The 20,550-nt window shown below is 41.7% G+C and overlaps 1 protein-coding gene across 3 annotated transcripts in view; it reads right to left on the reverse strand.

Annotated features, from left to right (window-relative positions):
* ryk (receptor like tyrosine kinase) overlaps positions 1–20,550 on the reverse strand; it is a 134,634-nt gene that overhangs the window by 41,182 nt on the left and 72,902 nt on the right. For all 3 annotated transcript variants that reach the window (XM_069896502.1, XM_069896504.1, XM_069896503.1), the window contains 2 exons: positions 14,379–14,448; positions 9,818–9,950 (listed from right to left, as the gene is read on the reverse strand). In XM_069896502.1, the coding sequence (XP_069752603.1) occupies positions 9,818–9,950; positions 14,379–14,448 (203 nt within the window). The remainder of the gene's footprint in view (positions 1–9,817; positions 9,951–14,378; positions 14,449–20,550) is intronic.

Consider the following 20,550-nt stretch of genomic DNA (forward strand, 5'->3'; position numbering starts at 1 on the left):
GCTGGCCTCAAAGCAACGCCCCTTCATAAAAACACCTGAAGAGAGTTGAGAGATGGTTACATGTTGTGCTTCACAAAGACACGGCTCACACCCTCCACCCCGATTGTGCAGTACAACCAGAGAGCTTTTTATTTCTCCTGAAGGACCACACAACATCCTCAGGAAAAGGAGACAGAGATGTCAGCTTTCTAACCCACAGAACCTGATGATGTCCTGGTGAGCTCGCACTCCTGCATACCTCGGTGGAACCTGCCATAATAATTCACACCAATCACACTGACTATAGTCCACATCCCACCCCAGATGAGGGTGCTGGGTATACTCTTTACTTCAAATGATCTCAGTGAAATATCCAGAGGCTAAATTCACAGTTGTTGGGGACCTCAACTAAGCCACCCTCAAGAACGTCCAACCAAGCTCTGCCAGCACGTCTCTTGACCCACCAGAGGTCCCAAAATCCTAGAACACTGCTGCACACCCAGAAAGAATGCCAACCGTCCCATGCCCATACTTCCACAAGTCAGATCACCGGGCTATGTTGATGCTTCCAAACTAAGAGCAGGAGTTGAGGAGGGAGGGCCTGGTGGTGAAAGTCATTCAGTGATGTTCCAAGATGATAGATGAAATTATTTCGAGTGGGCATATTGGTCCATGTTCAAGGATTCATCAGCCTCGGTGAATATATCATTGTACTCTCCACCTTTGTGTGGAGAAGACAGCATGACCAGGAAGACAAAGAAGGTTTTCCTTAATGGGAACCATGGATGAACTAGAAAGTGAATTAGCTGGTGAATGCAGGCTTGGGCATTCTCGCCAGCTACCCAGCCCTCTCCAAAAAGTCCAAGTACCATTTCCGCAATACCATCAGGGAAGCCAAGTTCAAGTCTCAGGAGAACATCATGGACACACATTAACGGTGGCAGGGAATGCATGCTATCATGGAGTACAAAGCAGACCTAGCAGCACAGCGTGCAAAAGTGTAACTCTCTCCGATGAGTTACCGTAAATGTGGTCTAAGCTTCAGGGATCCGGCAGAGAAGTGATACCCACATTAACTACTACAAGTGATGACTCACACATGGCCACTGTTGTTGAATTCAGGGTGAGCCTTCCAGATATTGAACCCACGGAAAGTGGAACACCAGATGGTGTTCTGGGATGTGTCATGAGAACCTGTGTAGATCTAGTGGGGGACATATTCACAGACATATTTAATGTTTCTCCACAGCAGGCCACAGTTGCCACTTGCTTCAAGAAGACCATCACTCCAGTTCTGAAGAAAAGCACAATAATAGGCCAAAATGACTACAAACCATAAATCCAATCTGATGCTTTGAGAGGCTAGTCTTGTCTCACATCAGCTCAACTCCCAGCCAGCCTTGATCCACTTCAATTTGTCTACAGACCAAATAGATCCACAACAGACAACCTCTCCCTAACTTTCCACTGACCTGGAACACCTGGACACAGATGTTAAACTTCTGTTCCTGAACTTCAGCTTTGTTTGCCACACAATCCCCAGCAAACTCATTTCCAAACTTCAGGATCTAGGCCTCAGATTCCCCCTTTTTGCAACTGGATCCTTGACTTAATGTCTGATCAGTGAAGATAGATAACACCCCCTCCATGATCTCACTCAACACCGACACTCAAGAATGTGCATTCAGTCCCCTACTACACTCCCTCTAAACCCACAACTGGACAGATATACAATATTCCATTGACATCTTCAAATTCACAGTAATGGGCTGAGCATCAAACAATGACACTACAGGAAGGAGAATGGAAGTCTTGTGGCATGAAGGCAAGAAAACACCCTCTCACGCCACTAATGTGCGGGAGATAATCATTGACTCCACACCACTGTCTACATTAAAAGCAGAGAAGTGAATAAAGGTGATGGCTTCAAGTTTTTAGGTATAAATTTCTCAAATGACCTGACCTGGAACAAGCACATTGACGTGAAGGTCAAGAAGAGATGATGATGTCTCTACTTTCTTTGAAGACCAAGAAAGTTCATCATATCTCCTTTGTTCCTTAACAACATTTAAGGTGCACCCTTAAAAGGACTCTTGCTGGATGCATTACAACATGGTACAGGAACTGTTCTGCTCAGTACCAGCAGCTAGTTATCCAGTTCAGAATATCAAGCAAACTTTCCTCCCCTCCTTGGACTCAATATACATCTCTTGATGCCCAAGAAAGGCAACCAACATATTCAAGAACCCATCACACCCCGGACACACATTCATCTCCCTCCTTCCATCAGAGAGGAGGCTCAAGAGTGCGAAAGCAACTACAGACAGGTTTAAAAAAGTTTTTTCTCTGGAGTCATCAGGCTCTTGAATGAATCCCACAATAGTGTTCTCATGCTGGGGGCATGGGAAGATGGGGTAGAGGGCAGACATGCCATCCCACCCTTCCTCAGCCAGATTTTTAAGTACCTGTTTTTAAAGTTTATAAAAGTGATTGAAAGTTGTATTTTTATTTTTGGGAACATTAGTGGGTCATAATGGCTACGAATGTAAAAAAAACCCAAAAATTCAATTAAAGAAGAAATTACCTTTTAAAAGTACTGAAGAATTGAGGCCTACCTTTTCAACTGAAGCCACGGACTCATTGTTTGGAACTTCCAAGGCACAGAGAACTTCTCCTGGACTGAGTATTACACTGGCGCCGATCTTGCCTCCACAAGATGGCGCTGGAAAGATGACAAGCTCGGCTGGGGTTGAACCGTGCGTCCGTGATGTCGGGCTGAGAGAAGGGCCCGGGGCTGCCATCAGGTGGGTTGTGGACGCATAGAATGGCATCGGAAGCCGTCTCTGGGCAGTCCCTGGCCTTACTGGGCATGCTCCAAGGGTCCGTGAGTTACTGGATCGCATGTGGGCTGTGGGGGGGGGGGGGGGCCCAAGCGGCGGCGTCCCGACATAGTCGGGATGCCTTCGGGTGTGCAGACCCACAGCCACACTGGGAAGGGCCCGACAACATTGGAAAAAGAGGAAGATTTACCTTTAACGAGCAGTTCACAGGAACAATTGGAGGTGGAGTTTAGAGAAGGCAGGCCTCAAAGTATGGAATTGGAATAGGAATGGAGTCTGTTTGCACAGTCCTGGAAGGGATTGCTTACCAAATGGACAATATGTTTAAACAAATGGTTCAAGGATTTCTGGATGTGACAACTAAAATATCTAACATGTCTGAAGCTTTATCTACAGTTAAGAGTGATGTCAGTAAATGTTTTAAATCATTGGATACAGTGCAAGAAAATTTTTAAAAAATTGAAACAGCTTTTCTTGAATGTAAAAATCAAGTTGAACGTAATAAGGAAAAAATGGAGAAAGTGGAAGATTCTTTTGTGGATTGGAGAATCCAGAAAAAAGACTTACTGAAAAAAATTGATTCATTGGAAAATCAAAGTCAGAGAAATAATGTGAAAATTGTGAGTCTCCCAGAAGATATTGAAGGCTCTGATCCAATAAAATTTTTCAAGAATTGGATTCCCGAGAAGTTGGGCAAAGAGTTTCTTTTCAGAAGGTTTAGTGTTGGAGAGGACACACAGAGCGTTACGAAAGAAATCGTTACTGGGACAACCGCCACGGGCTGTCTTAGTTCGTTGTCTGAACTACCAGGACAGAGAAATGATACTACGGTGGGCGGGACAGAAAACACGACAAAGTCAATCTCCAATGATGACCCAAAATAAGAGTTTTTTTTAAAACGCAGATTTGAGTCAGGAGATTATTAGATGACGACGGGAATTTAATTCAGCTAAAGAAGTACTGTGGCGGAAGGGTTACAAATTTGCTTTTCGTTATCCAGAAGTGTTAAAAGTCTTTTATGGTAATTTTCAATCTCAATTTTTTGAGAATGACCATGATGCATTAATTTTTGCTAATTCATTACTGGATTTGCGAGGACATGGAAGAGTTTCGCCACCGTCGCCTAAAAAGAATGTAAATGGAAATGGGCAGAATGGGAAGAATGAAAAGAAAGAAGTTTTAACACAAAGTCTTATTGAAGATCCGGAACAATCATTGGGAATGGAGTCGTTGGGTTGAATATATTTACCGTACTGGATTGTGTTGATGTGAATAATGTATTTCTGGCTGGGGAGGGTGGATAGCACTGAAATCTCTGATAGTCATCTGCCACTAGTGGGGCTTACCACACGCAGTGTTTTAGGGGGTTACCACCTTTGGGTAGTTTTATTTGGGGGATAATCAAAAATTCTTTTTCTAAAAATATTTAGGGGAGGGATAGTGGTCTTACATTACTATAAGGGGAGCGATATTTTGTAGTAAGTGATTATATTGTTAGTTTATAAGGATGTCTAATTTGAAATTTGCAACTTTCAAAGTTTAGGGGTTAAATAATCTGATTAAGCGAAAGCGAGTTTTGGCTTATATCAAGAAAATGAAAATTGACTTTGCCTTTTTACAAGAAACACATTTAACTGAAAAAGAACATCTCAAATTGAAGAGAGATTGGGTTGGGCATGTGTGTTTTTTTTCTTCATTTAATTCTAAGGCAAGAGGTGAAGCAATTTTAATTCATAAGAATTTGTCTTTTGAATTACAATCTATGGAAGGAAATGCTGTAAGGGTTTTAAGGGTGAATTGTAAAATTTTTGCTGAATCTTGGACTTTGCTTAATGTTTATGCACCTAACGTAGATGATGAGTGTTTTATTTCGGATGCTTTTTTGTTGTTCAACCAAGCTAATGAAAATATTTTAGTTGGGGGAGATTTTAATTGTGTTTTGGACCCTTTGCTGGATAGATACCCAAAAAGTATAAAGAAATCAAAGACGGCGACACAAACTGGGGCCTTGATGAAGGATTTAAATTTGGTGGATATTTGGAGAAGGGTCAATCCCACAGAGAAGGATTTCTCTTTTTATTCGTCTCGACATGATTCATTTTCTAGAATAGATTTTTTTTTAGTATTGGCACATTTACAAGGAAGGGTATTACAGGCGGAATATAAAAGCAGGGTTATATCAGATCAATCTTTAATATTTTTTTCTTATGTAAGTTCAGAAGTGGTACGCTCATCTTATAGATGGAGAATTAATACAATGTTGTTGAAAAAAAAGTTTGTTACCTTTGTTAAAGAACAGATGACTTGTTCTTGGCTGAGAATGCTAATTCAGTAGAAAGTCGTTTTGTGTTTTGGGATGCATTAAAAGCTTACTTAAGAGAACAGATTATTAGTTATAGAACTAAAGTTAAGAAGCAGTATATGGCAGAAAGTTTAGAATTAAAAAAGCAAATTGATGAATTGGAGAAGGAATTTCAGAAGGAAGTGACAGAAAAAATTGGCTTTGGCTAATTTGAAATTGCGTTATAATACGTTCCAGACTTATCAATTTGAACGTTTAATTAATCGATCTAAGCAGCGTTATTATGAGTTGGGTGAGAGGGCACATAAGGTACTTGCATGGTAGTTAAAGATGGAATAGGTTTCACGGACTATTAATGCTGTAAAAAAAGAATTCAATAGTTACCTATAAACCTCAAGAAATTAATGATCAGTTTATTTCATTTTATAAAAAATTATATACTTCTGAGGGGAAACAGGATAGTGGTTCTATTCATTCTTATTTACCTAAGTTAGCGTTAACAACATTAGAAGAGGAGGATGTTATAGATCTGGAAGCTCCGTTCATAGAATTTGAGATTAAGGCGGCTATGTTGGAAATGCCCAATGGGAAGTCACCAGGCGACGATAGATTTTCGGTTGAATTTTATAAAACCTTTTATGAAGATTTATCTTCTGTGTTTGAGGAGGTATTACAAAAAGTGACTGAACAGCATGAGTTACCAGAATCTTGTTCTAGTGGTTTAATTATTGTAATCCCGAAAAAAGATAGAGACCCGTTGAAAGTGTCTTTATTGAATATAGATTACAATATTATAGCAAAAGTGTTAGCAAACCGACTTGCCAAGTATTTACCCAAATTGATACATGTTGATCAAACAGGTTTTATTAAAAATAGAAATGCATCAGATAATATTCTTCGATTGATTATTTTGGTCAATGTATATCGACAGCAGCCCAACCGTTCAATGGTGGTTGCACTTGACGCGGAAAAAGCCTTTGATAGGGTCGAATGGGATTTTTTATTTAAGGTATTGGAGAAGTTTAAATTTGACCCTTTTTTATTGGTTGGGATAAAGCTTTATATACGAACCCAATTGCTAGGGTGGTGACAAATGGTCAAGTCTCATCATCGTTTAAATTGACGCATTCAACTCGACATGGTTGTCCATTGTCACCAGCCTTGTTTGCATTGCCTATTGAACAGTTAGCTCAAACAGAATGAACAGATAAGAGGGATGAGAGTTATGGATGAAGAGTACAAGATTAATTTATTTGCAGATGATGTTTTGATATATTTAACAAACCCAGAGCAATCATTGCCACATTTGCTGGAACATTTATTACAATATGGAACATTATCTGGAGATAAGGTTAATTGGGACAAGAGTGAAATTTTGCCAGCTGGAGAAGGGGACTATTCAGAGTATAAAAACATTATAAAATTGAAATGGTCTGATAAAATTAAATATTTAGGAATAATTGTAAATCAATCTTTATATTAGTTAAATTATGTTTCTTTATTAAAAAAGATTAAAGGGATTTAATTAAGTGGAAAGATCTTCTGTTAACTTTAATTGCTCGTTAATTGTATTAAGATGAATATTTTCCCCCATATTCAATATTTATTTCAATCAATACCGTGTTCTCTTTCAAAGGGATTTTTTCAGGATTTAAATAAAGCCATGAGAGAATTTTTATGGAAAGGTAAATTACCGCGGGTAGCATTATATAAACTTACTTGGAAGTATACTGGAAGTAGGTGGGCTTCAGTTACCCTATTTTCAAAATTATTATGAAGCAGCCCAATTGAAATTTATTAGTAGACTGATGGATTTGGACCAACCCCCGAGTTGGGCTAAAGTTGAGATGGCTAGTATTTCTGAAGTTGAGGTGCATCAATTTATATTTCGATGGAATGTAAATTTGTTGCGGGAATATAATATGCCGATATTAAAACATTTATTAAAGGTTTGGACTAAAAAAATTTTTTTTAGGATCAAAAGGTAAATTGTCAATTTTAACTCTACTATATAACAATCAGCTTATTCCTTTTTCAATGTTTAATAATCATTTAAAGAGTTGGGACTCTAAGGGAATAAAGATGTTACAGGATTGTTTTGTAGACAGTTTCTTTCATCAATTGAAAGAGCATTTTGATATTGCTGAAAATTCTTTGTTTGTTCATTAACAACTTCGAGCTTTTGTGAAAGATATGTATGGTAAAAAGATGATTTTACCTCTATTGACGGAATTCGAGTCTTTGATTTCTTCTATACCAAAAAAAGGGTTATATTTCTGTTATGTACCAAGTATTACAAGACAATTTGGACAAACCGGAATGGGAGAATTCTAAGCTTAAATGGGAAAATGATTTAGCCTTTGTTTTTCCTGAAGACTATTGGGCAGATATGTGTCATGATAGTGTTACCAAATTGACGAATGTGCGGTATGGAATGGCAAATTATAACTTTTTACATCAGTTGTATTTAACCCCCGAGAAATTGAAAAAATATGGTTTTAGTAATTCGGATTCTTGTTTTAGATGTGGTGTATGTACTGGTACTTTTTTTACATGCTGCTTGGTCTTGTGTTTATGTACAACCATTTTGGCAAGAAATTAGGTTAACTTTGGAAAAACTATATGACATTAAGTTACCATTAGATCCATTTATTTTTTTAATGGGTTATATGATTCAATTAAAGGGATTAGGGTTGGATAAATTTCAAATTGCATTTGTACGCTTGCTTGTATTGTTATGGAAAAAATTACATATAATCTGCATGATAATTATTCTTTTTTTGTTAATAAGTGGTTACCATATTTGGAATATATGCATTTAGATATATTTTTATTTATTATATATTCTTAGTTTCTGTTAATATATTTTTGGCTCTCCTTAAGAGAGCTGGTTGATGGGGTGGGAGGGGATTTTTTTCCTGTTTTTTTTTAATATATATACTTATATAAATGGAATGTATGCTGTATTATTACTAATGATCTTTCAAATAAATAAAAGTTAAAAAAAAAAAACCAGGGCTAGTTAATCTTCCTTTTTATTGCAATCCCATACTCTGCCAATGGTGGTCTTTTCATGGCAGTTGGAATGTTGGAGATGACCTGCTGGTCTGCTCGCAGAAGAACCTTTCACACTGTACTAAGTATTTTGTGAGAAATAAACTTACAATAAAAGTTTACATTTCATCTAGGGGTGGTGTACTATCCATTTTCAAAGATGCTGAACCCCTTAATATTTCCATTTTATATTTATTCCATCAATATTTTAAAACTCATCTGCCTTAAAAACAAAACTGACAACATCCCCATCTTTTGCAAAAACAGATGTAAAATGCCCATTAAAATGCTCATCCATACCCTCTGCCTCCAGACAGGCTGCATTTTTGGTACTTTATGCTCTTCACCTCTTCCTGTTGCATTCAAAGAGTTAGAGAGATTTTTGATGAGGTGATAGAGGATTAATGAGGGGAATACAGCAGACATCATATACATGGTCTTTAGCAAGCCCTGAGGGGAGAAGGAATTGTGACTGTTTCAGGCTGCAAACTGCAGCTGTTACAAGCCCAGAGGACCCAAAAACCCAGCAGCAATAGATATTCACCAAGACAAATGGTTACAAAAACAAAAGTTGCTTTTAATTATCTTTAAATATGTAAACAGAATCACACTTTAACTTATCTCTATTGACTTAACTAACCTAACTTAACCCCCTTCTAATTCTAAGTGCAAGTGTATGTAATGTGTGAGAAAGTTCAGGAAAGTGATTCACAGTCCAATCTCACTTCTCATTCCTCCAAGTTTACTGGTTGCAAGCAATTCCTACATTGTGCATAGTTTAACATTTATAAAGTTCACCAGGCTTTGGTGCTTGAAAGGCAAATGGTTACCGCTGAGGAAGGTTCTTGTTAGTTTTCAGGGAGAGATTTGTTGTACGCTGGACACCCACAACTGATTCCTTTTTAATCAGCCACTTCAGTGTCTTGCCAAAGAAACTTGCCCCCTCAGGACTCTCCAGATGATGACCTCTTTCTTTCAGGTCACCAGAGAGCTTTTTGTTTCTCTTATTTCAAGTGAAACATTAGACAAGCAGTCCTCTCCTCTTGCATGAACCACAAGGGCTTTGACCAGGCTGAACCAAGCACTCACAACCTGTCTCCCAAATGGGGTTTTCCACAAGCTTGCCACCTTGTCCTGTTCCAGTCCTAGCTGCTGCTGACTGTAAAGCTGTAGAACTGATCTGTATGTGTGTGTCTCTCTCTCTCTCAGAGAGAAAGTCTGTTTGACTCTCTCTGCTTGCAAAACCACATGACTCTCTTAGAACAGCAAGTTCCCCTCCAGACAATCTGTGAATCCGACAAGTTCTTTCATCTGTTGCCTTTTTTTTATAACAACAATCCATCAGTGAAGTCTCTTGGGCACTCTCCAAAGCCTTTGCAAAGGTTGTTGGTCCAGACATGTCTAGCATGAGCAGAGCTCCAGTATTTAAATAAGATCGGTTTTAAAGTGTTTGTATGTAACCTACACTAAAAAAGCTGCCCCAATTTATCTCCCAAAAACATATCTATATTCTGTCACACAGCATGTGCAGAATGTGCCTGCGTGCAAACAACTCAGGAAGGCACCTGGCCTAGCACATAGGAGTTAGGCAGAACTTGCGGTTCGACTCCATTTAAACTGTAAAGAATGACTCGGAGGTTACCTGTGGATTGTTGGCTTCAGCAAGCTTGCATTGTCGAAGGAAGAGCTTCAGATTGCCCCAGTTCATGTAGGGCAGCATCACCATGGGCCTCTCTCCATCCTCAATGCAAACGTGATTGATGGGCAGAAGGTTTCTGGTCCAAAAGCACAGAACATTTGTCACAATCCAACAGCAGCTTTCGTTCCTGCCAAAGGCTTCCGCTCCGTAAACTTCACAGCCCATGACACTGTGTTCCTAACCATATAAAATACTCTGTTTTGACCTATGATATTCATCAGAAATCAACATATCCTATTTCCATGGCGTTTGTAAATGAAGGGTCGTCTGACAAGTGGGAGATATTTAAAGAAAAAGGAGGAAAGAAGAGGGAAAGTTCACAGACAGTGTGTGTCTGGTAAAGAGAAGAGCAAGACTGACAAGATTAGGGAATCCTTGATGAACAGGCAATGTCAAGAAAAGGGAGGCATATGTCAGGAATAGACAGTTGAAATTGAGCAAATCCCTTGATGGAGGAGTTCACTTAAAAAGGAAATAAGGTGGGCAAAGAAGTAAAGAGTAACCAATGTTTCAGCCCTGGGCCCTTCAGCCCTAATGGCCTGAAATTATGGTTACCTTTTACTTCTGATGGATGCAATGTGACCTGCTGAGTTGTTCCAGCATGTGTTTCATTCAACCCAAGCATTTGCTGAACCTTCTTTAATTGGGCTGAACATGATCTCAAGATAACCAAACTGTGGCAGAATAGTTATCGATGACCACCACTGATTGGCTATTGAACATTTAAAACAAGTATTAGTCCAATGAGTTACTAGCAACACAAGGCCAGACAGAATGAAGCTCTGATCGCTTGCAATTCGAATTTCCCCAAACTCATCATTTTCTTTGAAATGGATAACCCTCCCATGCACCTCACACCAGCCCACCTTGCTCCACCCTGATGGTCAACATTAAAGAAAAAGGGAGTGATAATTCCACCCTGGTGATCAGTGAAGACAGTACAAAGGATAACTGCACCCTGGTGGTTAGCAGTGAAGGCACACTGAGTGATAACTCTGCCCTGGTGGTCAGTGAAGACAGAGGGGAGAGTTAACTCCAACCTAATGGTCAATGAAGACAGTGGGAAGGATAACAATGTCCTGATGATTAGCATTGAAGTTAGAGAGACTGATGACACCACTCTGGTGGTCAGCAATGAAGGCAGAGGGAGTGATTCCTACCCTCTGGTGGCCAGCAGTAAGGGCAGAGAGAATGATTCCTCTGGTCTGGTGGCCAGCAGTAAGGGCAGAGAGAATGATTCCTCTGGTCTGATGGTCAGCAGTAAAGACAGAGGGAGTGATTCCTCCCCTCTGGTGGCCAGCAGTAAGGGCAGCGAGAATGATTCCTCTGGTCTGATGGTCAGCAGTAAAGACAGAGGGAGTGATTCCTCCCCTCTGGTGGCCAGCAGTAAGGGCAGAGAGAATGATTCCTCTGGTCTGGTGGTCAGCAGTAAAGACAGAGGGAGTGATAACCACATCCTGGAAGTCAATGAAAACAGAGGAAGAAATTACTTCACCCGGTAAAAACACAATGCTGGAAAAAACTCAACAGGTCCAATAGGGTACGTAACAAAGATAAAGACACATCACCAACTTTTTGGGCTTCAGCCCTTTATCAAGGTATGAACAAAATGTAGGCACATGTCTGGAAAAAAATGGTGGGGTAAGGGAGGAGCAGGAGCACTGGCCCACAGGATAAGGGAGGGAGGTCACAATAGAAAGCAGGGGGAGAGGGGATAGATCTGAAAATCAAGAGGGAAGGGGGTGGAGAGCTGGAAGAAAGGAGACGGAGGGATAGGGAAGAAAGGGGAAGGAGGTGGGGGCTACAGAAACTGGAGAAGTTGATGTTAATGCCATCCAGTTGGAGAGTAACCAGACGGAATATTAGGTGTTGCTTCTCCAATTTACAGGTGGTCTGGGTTTGACAATACATGGACTGACATTTTGGCACAGCTTTGGGGAACAGAAATGAAATAGTTGGTCACTGGGAGATCACTGTCATTCATGTGGACAAAGTGAAGGTGCTCAGTGAAGCAATCTCCTAATCTGCAGTAAAAATACACCAAAATGCTAGAGGAACTCAACTGGTCTTTCAGTGTTCATAGGAGACAAAGATATATTGCCGATGTTTCGGGCCGAGCCCTTCAGCAGAATGAGCAAACAACAGGAAATCTCAAAATACAGACAACGCTGGATGGGGGAGGAATCCAAACCAACCAAAGGTAATAAGTTTTAAATTTTTATTTGGATAGATAAGGGGAGAGGTGAGAATTAATTATGTCTGTGTGAAAGGAGAGAGGGAAAAGGGAGAGAGACAGAGCTTGGGGAATGTGATGGGGGAAGAATTTCCCCTGCCCCACTGAATTGGTTTCCGCTTACCTTGAGAGAAAAGCAATACCTCGACACTGTTTTGTCCCCCCCCGGTCCAGTCTTTTCCACCTAAATGTGGGACACTGCACACACCCTCCATTTCTTCAACAACTTCTAGTTACCTGAACTCAATCGCCTCACGTTTATCATGGACATCCAATCCCTAAGCATCTCCATCCCACATACAGCCTCTGTTTCTTCTTGGACAATAGACCCAAGCAGTCTTCCTCCACCACCGTCCTCCTCCAGCTGGGAGAAATTGTCCTCACCCTCAATAATTTCTCCTTTGACTCATTCCACTTCCTCCAGGTCAAAGGGGTAACCATGGGTACCCGCAGGGGTCCCATGCTATGCCTCCCTTTTTATTGCTTCGTGGAGCAATCCATGTCACAAGCCTACACAGGCAAGGCCGTTCAACTCTTCCTCTGCCACATCAATGACTACTTTGGTGCTGTCTCATGTACCCATGATGAGATCATGGACTTCATCCACTTTGCTGCCAACTTCCATCCCGACCTCAAATTCACTTGGTCCATCTCTAGCAATACTCTCCCTTTTCTTGATCTGTCTCCATCTTGGGAGACAAATACTCGAGAGATAAAATAAATCACACCCTTCACCCATCTCTATCTCTCTCCCTTTTCCGTAAAATCAATTCTCAACCTTTCCCCTTATCATATCCAATTAACACCTTTTGTTGGTCTGGATTGCTCTCCCAGACGGCACAGTCTGTATTCTGAGATTTCCTGTTTTTTGCCCATTCTGCTTATTCCTTGAAGAAGGGCTCAGGCCCAAAACATCAGCAATATATCTTTGTCTCCTATGGATGCTGAAAGACCAAATGAGTTCCTCCAGCATTTCTACAATCAGTGTCTGCAGACTTCGTGTTTCACTCTCCCTGTCTGTGTCCAGTCTCTCTGATGTAGAGGAGACCACAACAGGAGCATCGGATACAGTAAGTGACCCATGCAGATTCACAAGTGTAGTGTTGCTTCACTTGGAAGGACTGTTTGGTGCTCTGAATGGTGATGAAGGAAGAGGCGGGGGCGCAAGTACAGCACTTCCTGAGATCGCAGGGGAAGGTGCCAAGGGGCAATTAGAGGGAAGGGATGAGTGTACAAGGGAACAGAAAGAGCGGTCCCTGCGGAAGGTGTGAAGGGAAGGAGAGGGGAAAATGTGTCTGGTTGTGGGATCATGTTGTCGGTGATGGATCCACCCTACTCCATTCTGGTGGTCAGTGAAGTTAGAGGGAGCATGATAACATCCAATGTTCAGCAGAAGAGAGAACGACACCCATCCTTGCCTTATCAGGGGAAAGAAGGAAGCAGCAACCCCATCTGAGGTGGGAGACCAATTTTCATGAAGAGCAGAAAACCCTGGATCCCAGAACTCCTGTGGAGAAGAGTGTGACCAGAACCAGTGAGATGGAAAGTGATTGGGATTTGAACAGATCGGTACTGCCTCAATATTGCATTATTTCATGTGCATGTTTGTGAATAAAGTTGTGTTTTTCCACTGGGATCTGACTTGCATCCTTTTGTTTTCTTGAAAGTATAAAACACCTGGGTAAACACTCTTTTAGAGATGTTAGACAGGGAGAGGGTAGTTGGGGCCCTGACAGTGATTTTTAAAATTAATGGTGAGGTGCGAACAATGGGAGGACAGATAGTGTGGGGAGCTTGGGCGTGGTGCCTGATGACAGGAAGTCATCAAGTATGTTAACTATTCATGTGCAGCAGGATAACCCTGGTATCTCCAGGTCTGAGTGTCCAATATCAATGGTTACAAGGCATTCGAGAATCTCCTCAGGGACAGGATTAGTTTACAATTTGAAATGCAGGAATTATTCATAAATTAGTATGTCTTTGACGGGGAGATTCTGTCTGAACAACACGATGGAATTTTTTTGATTAAGGGTGAGCATTGTGAGTGGAGGGGGAGGAGAGCACTCATGATTCTCAATGGAACAAAACAAGCAGACATTGGTAAATTTCACCCCCTTTAACTTTAAAAATGGCCAAAATTTTATCATTGTTCAATGTTCACCCTAATGGACTTATCTCTGCTTCTAGTGAGATTTTGGGAGCACCCTCTTTCTTTTTAAAGACAACTTCTTAAATGTTCATTCACTGCACGTCACCCCAATGTTTGATTACCTGTGATGGAGTCCACGCAGTTTGCAGCTCTCTGTCAACATCATGGTTACTTGGACTTCTGAAGCATGGTCTACAAAAGAAAACAAAAGATGATCACCTTGGCTCACATCCTTTTATTGAACAAAATTTAGATTTAGACGTACAGCTCAATAGCAGGCTATTTTGGCCCATGAGCTCATGCTGCCCAATTACACCCAAGTGACCTATAGTCCCCAGTAAGTTTTTGAATGGTGGGAGGAAACTGAAGCCCACAGGGAAAACCCACGCAGACATGGGGAGAACGTACTAACTCCTTACAGACAGTGCAAGATTCAAACCCCAGTATCGATCGCTGGTGCTGTAAAAGTGTTGCGCTAACCGCTATGCCAGCTGTGCCATCTCAAATTTTCTTTCCACTAAACAAAGGTAAATTCAGCCTCTTTTAAGGCTACAGTTTTGTGTGCATGTGGCCAATCACGTGGTATCATGTTGTAGAAGGAACTCCATCAGCAAAAAAGCAGCCACAAGGCCAGGTTGGTGATGATTTGAGAAAAGCTAATTCTCAGAGACAATACTATCAATCCCATTCCATCACACTTCCCAGTTATCCATGTTAGTCACACTCATGTCAGCTGCACCCTGATTCTCCTCACACTCTGGATAATTTACACAAGCCAATTAACCTACAAAGTAGAAAAAGGCCTTTTGCCCATCCAGTCATTGCCAAACTGTTATTCTGTCCAGTTTCACTGAGCTGCATCTGGAACATAGCCCTCTATACCCCTCCCATATCCATATTTTTCTTAAATGTCAACATTGAGCCAGCATTCACCACTTCCGCTGGCAGTTTGCTCCAAATTCTCACTACTCTCTGCTTTAAGGTTCCTTTAAACCTTTCACCCTTAACCTATGTCCTCTAAATCTCGTCTCACCTAACTTCAGTGGAAAGAGCTTGCTTTCATTTACTCTATCTACATTCTTCATCATTTTGCACTAACTGTGGGCAGCACAGTTAGTGTAGCAGTTAATACAATGCTGTTGCAGCGCTAGCAACTAGGACCAGGATTCAAATCCTGCGCTGTCTGTAAGGAGTTTGTACGTTCCTCCTCCCACCCTTCAAAACGTACCGGGAGTTGTAAGTAAATTGGGTGTAATTCAGCGGCACGGGCTCGTGGGCTGAAAAAGCCTGTTATGTCTAAATGTCCCCTCATTTTCTGATACTCCAGGGAATAAAGTCCTAACCTGTTTAATTTTTCCCTTCAGTTCAGCTCCTCAAGTCCCAGCAACATCGTGTAAATTTTCTCCACATATTTTTTCAATTTGATCAATATCTTTCCTATAGTTTGGTGACCAAAGTTGCACACAGCACTCCAAATTTGGCCACACCAATGTCTCGTACAACTTCAAATGAATGTTAATCTTGCAAGGAGTGTTTTTTTTATTGCCAGAAAAAAGGGGCAGCACAGTTAGCGAAACACTACTACAGCGCCAGTGACCCAGGCTTGCATCTGCCACAGTTTATAAGGAGTATTCTCCCCATGTCTGTGTGGATTTCCTCCGGATGCTCCAGTTTCCTTACACCTTTCAAAAACATATGGGGACTGTAGGTTCATTGGTGTATTTGAGAGGGCCAGGCTTATGGGCCGGAAGGGCCTGTTACTGTGCTGTATGTCTAAAAGAAATGCTTGTATATCAACAGAACAAACACGTCAAGAAGCTGAGAGGTTATTGGAGACTCTCCAAATCCTTTTGCACTTTTGTAACTTGGGTCTGAGCTTCAACCTTTATATTTAAACAACTTCCAAGAAAATGCAAGCTTGGTGAGATTCATTTTTCCCTTAAATGGTTACAATCGATCCACTGCTGTCTATAAGTGCCTTGCAGCATGTTTGGGAATGGGGTCATTTTACACTTGGCATCTTGCCACAATGAAAATCTTATCCCAAAGCAATCAAATATTTTTGTTGTTTCAAACAAAACAATCTGAGTAGGTTGTTCCCAAATGGTGGCTCATTTCAGAGTGTAAATCTGGTTAGGTTTATACTTTATTTTTGAAGCTGGATGGTTCAGGAGGACTGGTTTCAAGCTTTCATTATTTTCACATGAATATTTTTCTACATCATGGGTGTCGCACAGAAACAGGTTCTTCAGCCCAATGAATCCCCAACCATCAACTCCCTATTTACATTATTCACACATTCACCACTGCCCAAATTCTATACTCATCTACACATAAGGGGATATTTACAGTGGCCAATTCACCTCCATCTGGGCTGTTGGACCAATCCCAAGCAGTTCTAGAGAGAATATGCAAACTCCACAGTCAGCAAGGTTAGGCTTGAACCAGGTCTTTAACAGCTCCATGCACTGCTCAACTGGTCTGCCCATATATGTCAGATATTCCAAGTATTTTAACAGTTTTGATCACTGAAAAACAGAAACATTAGCCCTGCTGAAGGTGAATGCAATGGAAGAACTACAGGCAGAAGCAGCCCAATGACCCCCATAATGTTCAATCTGTTTCACTTTGTGCTACTTTCCTGCAGTGCCCCATACATCCTCCAAGGACCAAGTGCAAACTCCAAAAGGCCAATACCAATGCAAGCTGGTGTCTCAGATAGCAGGGCTTGCAAGCCACCATATCCAAAAGGGAAAACAGCAGTGTCATCAACTACAATACATCTTCCACAAATAAGTTCAATGTCCCCTGTGCTCGCTTCAGAAGGAGAAGTGATGAAGAACCTTCATGAACCCCCAAAGCCCAGACAACTGTGCTCTCAGTCTGAGGCTGAAGTGAACAAAATCTTCAGGAGGGGTAATCCTCAAAAGTGTCCAGCCCAGATGGTGTAGCTGGCCGCATTCTTAAAGCCTGCACAGATCAACTGGCTGAAGCTTTTGCAGTCATATTCAACCTCTCGCTGCAGCAGCAGGAGATCCCTACCTGCTTCAAAAGGACATTTATCATTCCAGTACCCTTGAAGAGCAAGGCGACCTGCCTCAACGACTACCAGTCGGTAGCACTGACATCTACTGTGGTGAAATGTTTTGACAGTTTGCTTAATGACCAGATCAACTTCTATATCAGGAATCCACCAGTTCACCATCATCACAAATGGTCACAAGACAGGTTGCCATAATTCACTGATCAACACAAGGCAGACAGAAATACCCCTACATTAGGCTGTTGTTCATTGACTATAGATCAGTGTTCAAGACTATCAAATCAGCAAAATTCATGATTCAAACTAAGGAATCTGAGACTTCTTCATCACCAAACTCCAATCAGTCGCTGACCATCAACCCTACTCTACTCTCTGTATGCTCCTGACAGCTTAGCCACATTTTTCTCCAGTGTAATCTGTACATTCACTGACGACACCACTGTTGTTTGACAAATAAAGGGAAACGACGAATCAGAAGCCAGGATCCAGATGATGATTCTAGTTGTGTGGCGCCAGAACAATTAATCTTGTTCTTATTATCGCCACAACAATCAGAGCCTTTAACTTTGTATCCAATGAAGACATCCATACAAGGCACTGCCTCAAGTATGCACCCAATATCATAAAAGACCCCCTTGTCCTAGTCACAACCTTTTCTCACTACCACCTTTGGGCAGAAGGATCGGAAGCTTGAAGTCCAGCTCCTTAAGGTTCAAGAACACTTTCAAACGGCTATCAGGCTCTTGAACCTCTCTTTGGTACACTAATCAGGGACTGCTTCGACACTGCAGCAGAACTGTCACTTATTTTTCTACGTTAGGATAACAATGAATATTATTTATTTTTGACGACATAATCGTTGTCTCTTTTTAATCCAATGTATACTACTGCAGTCATTTTTTTTTCATGAAAAAACTGTCCAATAGCAACAAGTAAGAATTCTGGTACATAAATGTATGGTATGATGTATATGACAACAGGAAGTTTTGGTCACAACCACCAAAGTAACCATCAGCTTAGATGATAATGGAAGTGAGAGTCCAAGCTCTTCAATAACCAGGTAGATAACACAGCAGAACACACCTAGTTCAGTAAAAACAATGAGCTAGATTCTCTGAAGTCAAATGAACAGCACAAACTATCAGAAGTCTGGCACTACAAGTTGGGCATGTGTTGCTATTGAGATGGCCTTTATTTTTGAAGGATGGCAGCAATATGGCTCCACACTGCAATGGACATTGGAAGCATTGAAAAGTATGGTTGAGGGAAGCGGAGGAGTCTCTGCAGGACAGGTTTGAATCAATGGACTGGAACATATTCAAGAACTCATCCATAGACTTGAATGAATACGCAACAGGTGTCACCGACTTCATCAAGACCTGCGTAGATGAGTGTGTGCCCACGTGCACATACCGGCGGTTCTCCAACCAGAAGCCCAACCTGCTGAGGGTGAAAACAAGGGGATTTATGCCGGAGATCGGGATCTTTGCAAGAAGTCCAGATATGACCTGCAGAAGGCCATCCCTGAAGCAAACTGGCAATTCTGGAGGAAGCTATGGCAGGGCGTGCAGGTCATTATAGCCTAAAAAGTGAGGGCGAACACTGTAGATGGCTGTGATGCTTCATTACCCAATGAGCTGAACATCTTCTATGCCCACTTTGAGAAGAACCATCAAACAGTGCCTACTAGAATCCCTGAAAAGGCTGAGGACTCTGTGATATCTCTCTCCGAGGGTGACGTCAGAACATCATTCAAGAGAATGACCCCTCGCAAGGCATCAGGCCCTGGCAGCATACCTGGCATGGCACTGAAAATCTGTGCCAACCAACTAGCCGGAATGCTCACGGACATTTTCAATTTCTCATTGCTGCAGTCAAAGGTTCCCACCTGCTTTAAAAGGGCATAATTCATCCTGGTACCCAAGAAGAGTAGTGTGAGCTGCCTCAATGACTACTGCCCAGTAGCATGAACCTATACTGTGTTGAAATACTTTTAAGAGGCTGGTTGTGGCCAGAATTAACACGTAACTAAGTAAAGATCTGGACCCGCTGCAATTCCACCATCATCACCATCTCTCCACAGCAGAATCAATATTACTGGCTCTCCACTTAGTTCTGGATCCCCTCAAAAACAGCAATTCATACATACGGCTGCTCTTCAACGACTACAGGTCACCCTTCAATACCATTATTCCCTCAATACTGGTCAAGAAGCTACAAACTCTAGGCCTCTATACCCCACTCTGCAACTGGATCCTTGACTTTCTCATCGGAAGACCATAGTCAGTACGAATTGGAAACAATGTCTCCTCCTCACTGATTATCAACACAGGCGCACTCCAAGGATGCCTGCTAGCCTGCTGCTCTATTCATTATACAGCCATGACTGAGTGGCCAGGCACAATTCCAAAGTCATCTACAAGTTTGCTGATGTTACCACAGTTGTCGGAAGAATCACAAACAGCAATGAGGAAGCAACAGGAGGGAGAAAGATCAGCTCATTGAATGGTGTAACAACGTAACCTTGCGCTCAACATTAACAAAACCGGAGATGACTGTGGATTTCAGAAAGAAATCAGGGGAACACGACCCAGTCCTCATCGAGGGTTCAGTAATGGAGAGGGTCAAGAACTTCAAATTCCTGGGTGTCAACATCTTCAAGGATCTGTCCTGGAGACTCCACTTCGATGTAATCACAAAGAAGGCTCGCCAGTGACAATACTTTGTGAGGTGTGAGGAAATTCAGTACATCACCAAAGACTCTCATAAACCTCTACAGGTGTACCATGGAGAGCATTCTGGCTGGTTGCATCACTGCCTGGTATGGAGGCACCAACTCTCAGGGTAAGAGGGCACAGGAGCTGGGAGGTGATGCCTCAGCTGTTTAAGGCATTGGTGAGGCCAGGTTTGGAGTGCTGTGCTTATTTCTGGTGTCCAAATTATAGAAAGGATATAGATAAGATGGAGAGGGTGCAGAGAAGGTTTACAAGGATGTTGACTGGCTTACAGCATCTGGATTACAGGGAGAGATGAAGGAGACTGGGACTTTATTCATTGGAATGTAGACTGAGAGGAGACTTGATCGAGGTATTTAAAATTATGAAAGGAATAGATAGACTTGACATAAACAGACTCTTTCCCCTGAGGGTAGGGGAGGTTGGAACAAGAGGCCATGAGTTAAGCGTAAGGGGGAAACTCTTTAGGAGAAATATTAGAAGTGGCTTTTTCACTCAGCAAGTGGTGGCAGAATG

Source organism: Narcine bancroftii, chromosome 9 (genome assembly GCF_036971445.1).
Source record: "Narcine bancroftii isolate sNarBan1 chromosome 9, sNarBan1.hap1, whole genome shotgun sequence".
In the NCBI taxonomy this organism is placed as follows: domain Eukaryota; kingdom Metazoa; phylum Chordata; class Chondrichthyes; order Torpediniformes; family Narcinidae; genus Narcine; species Narcine bancroftii.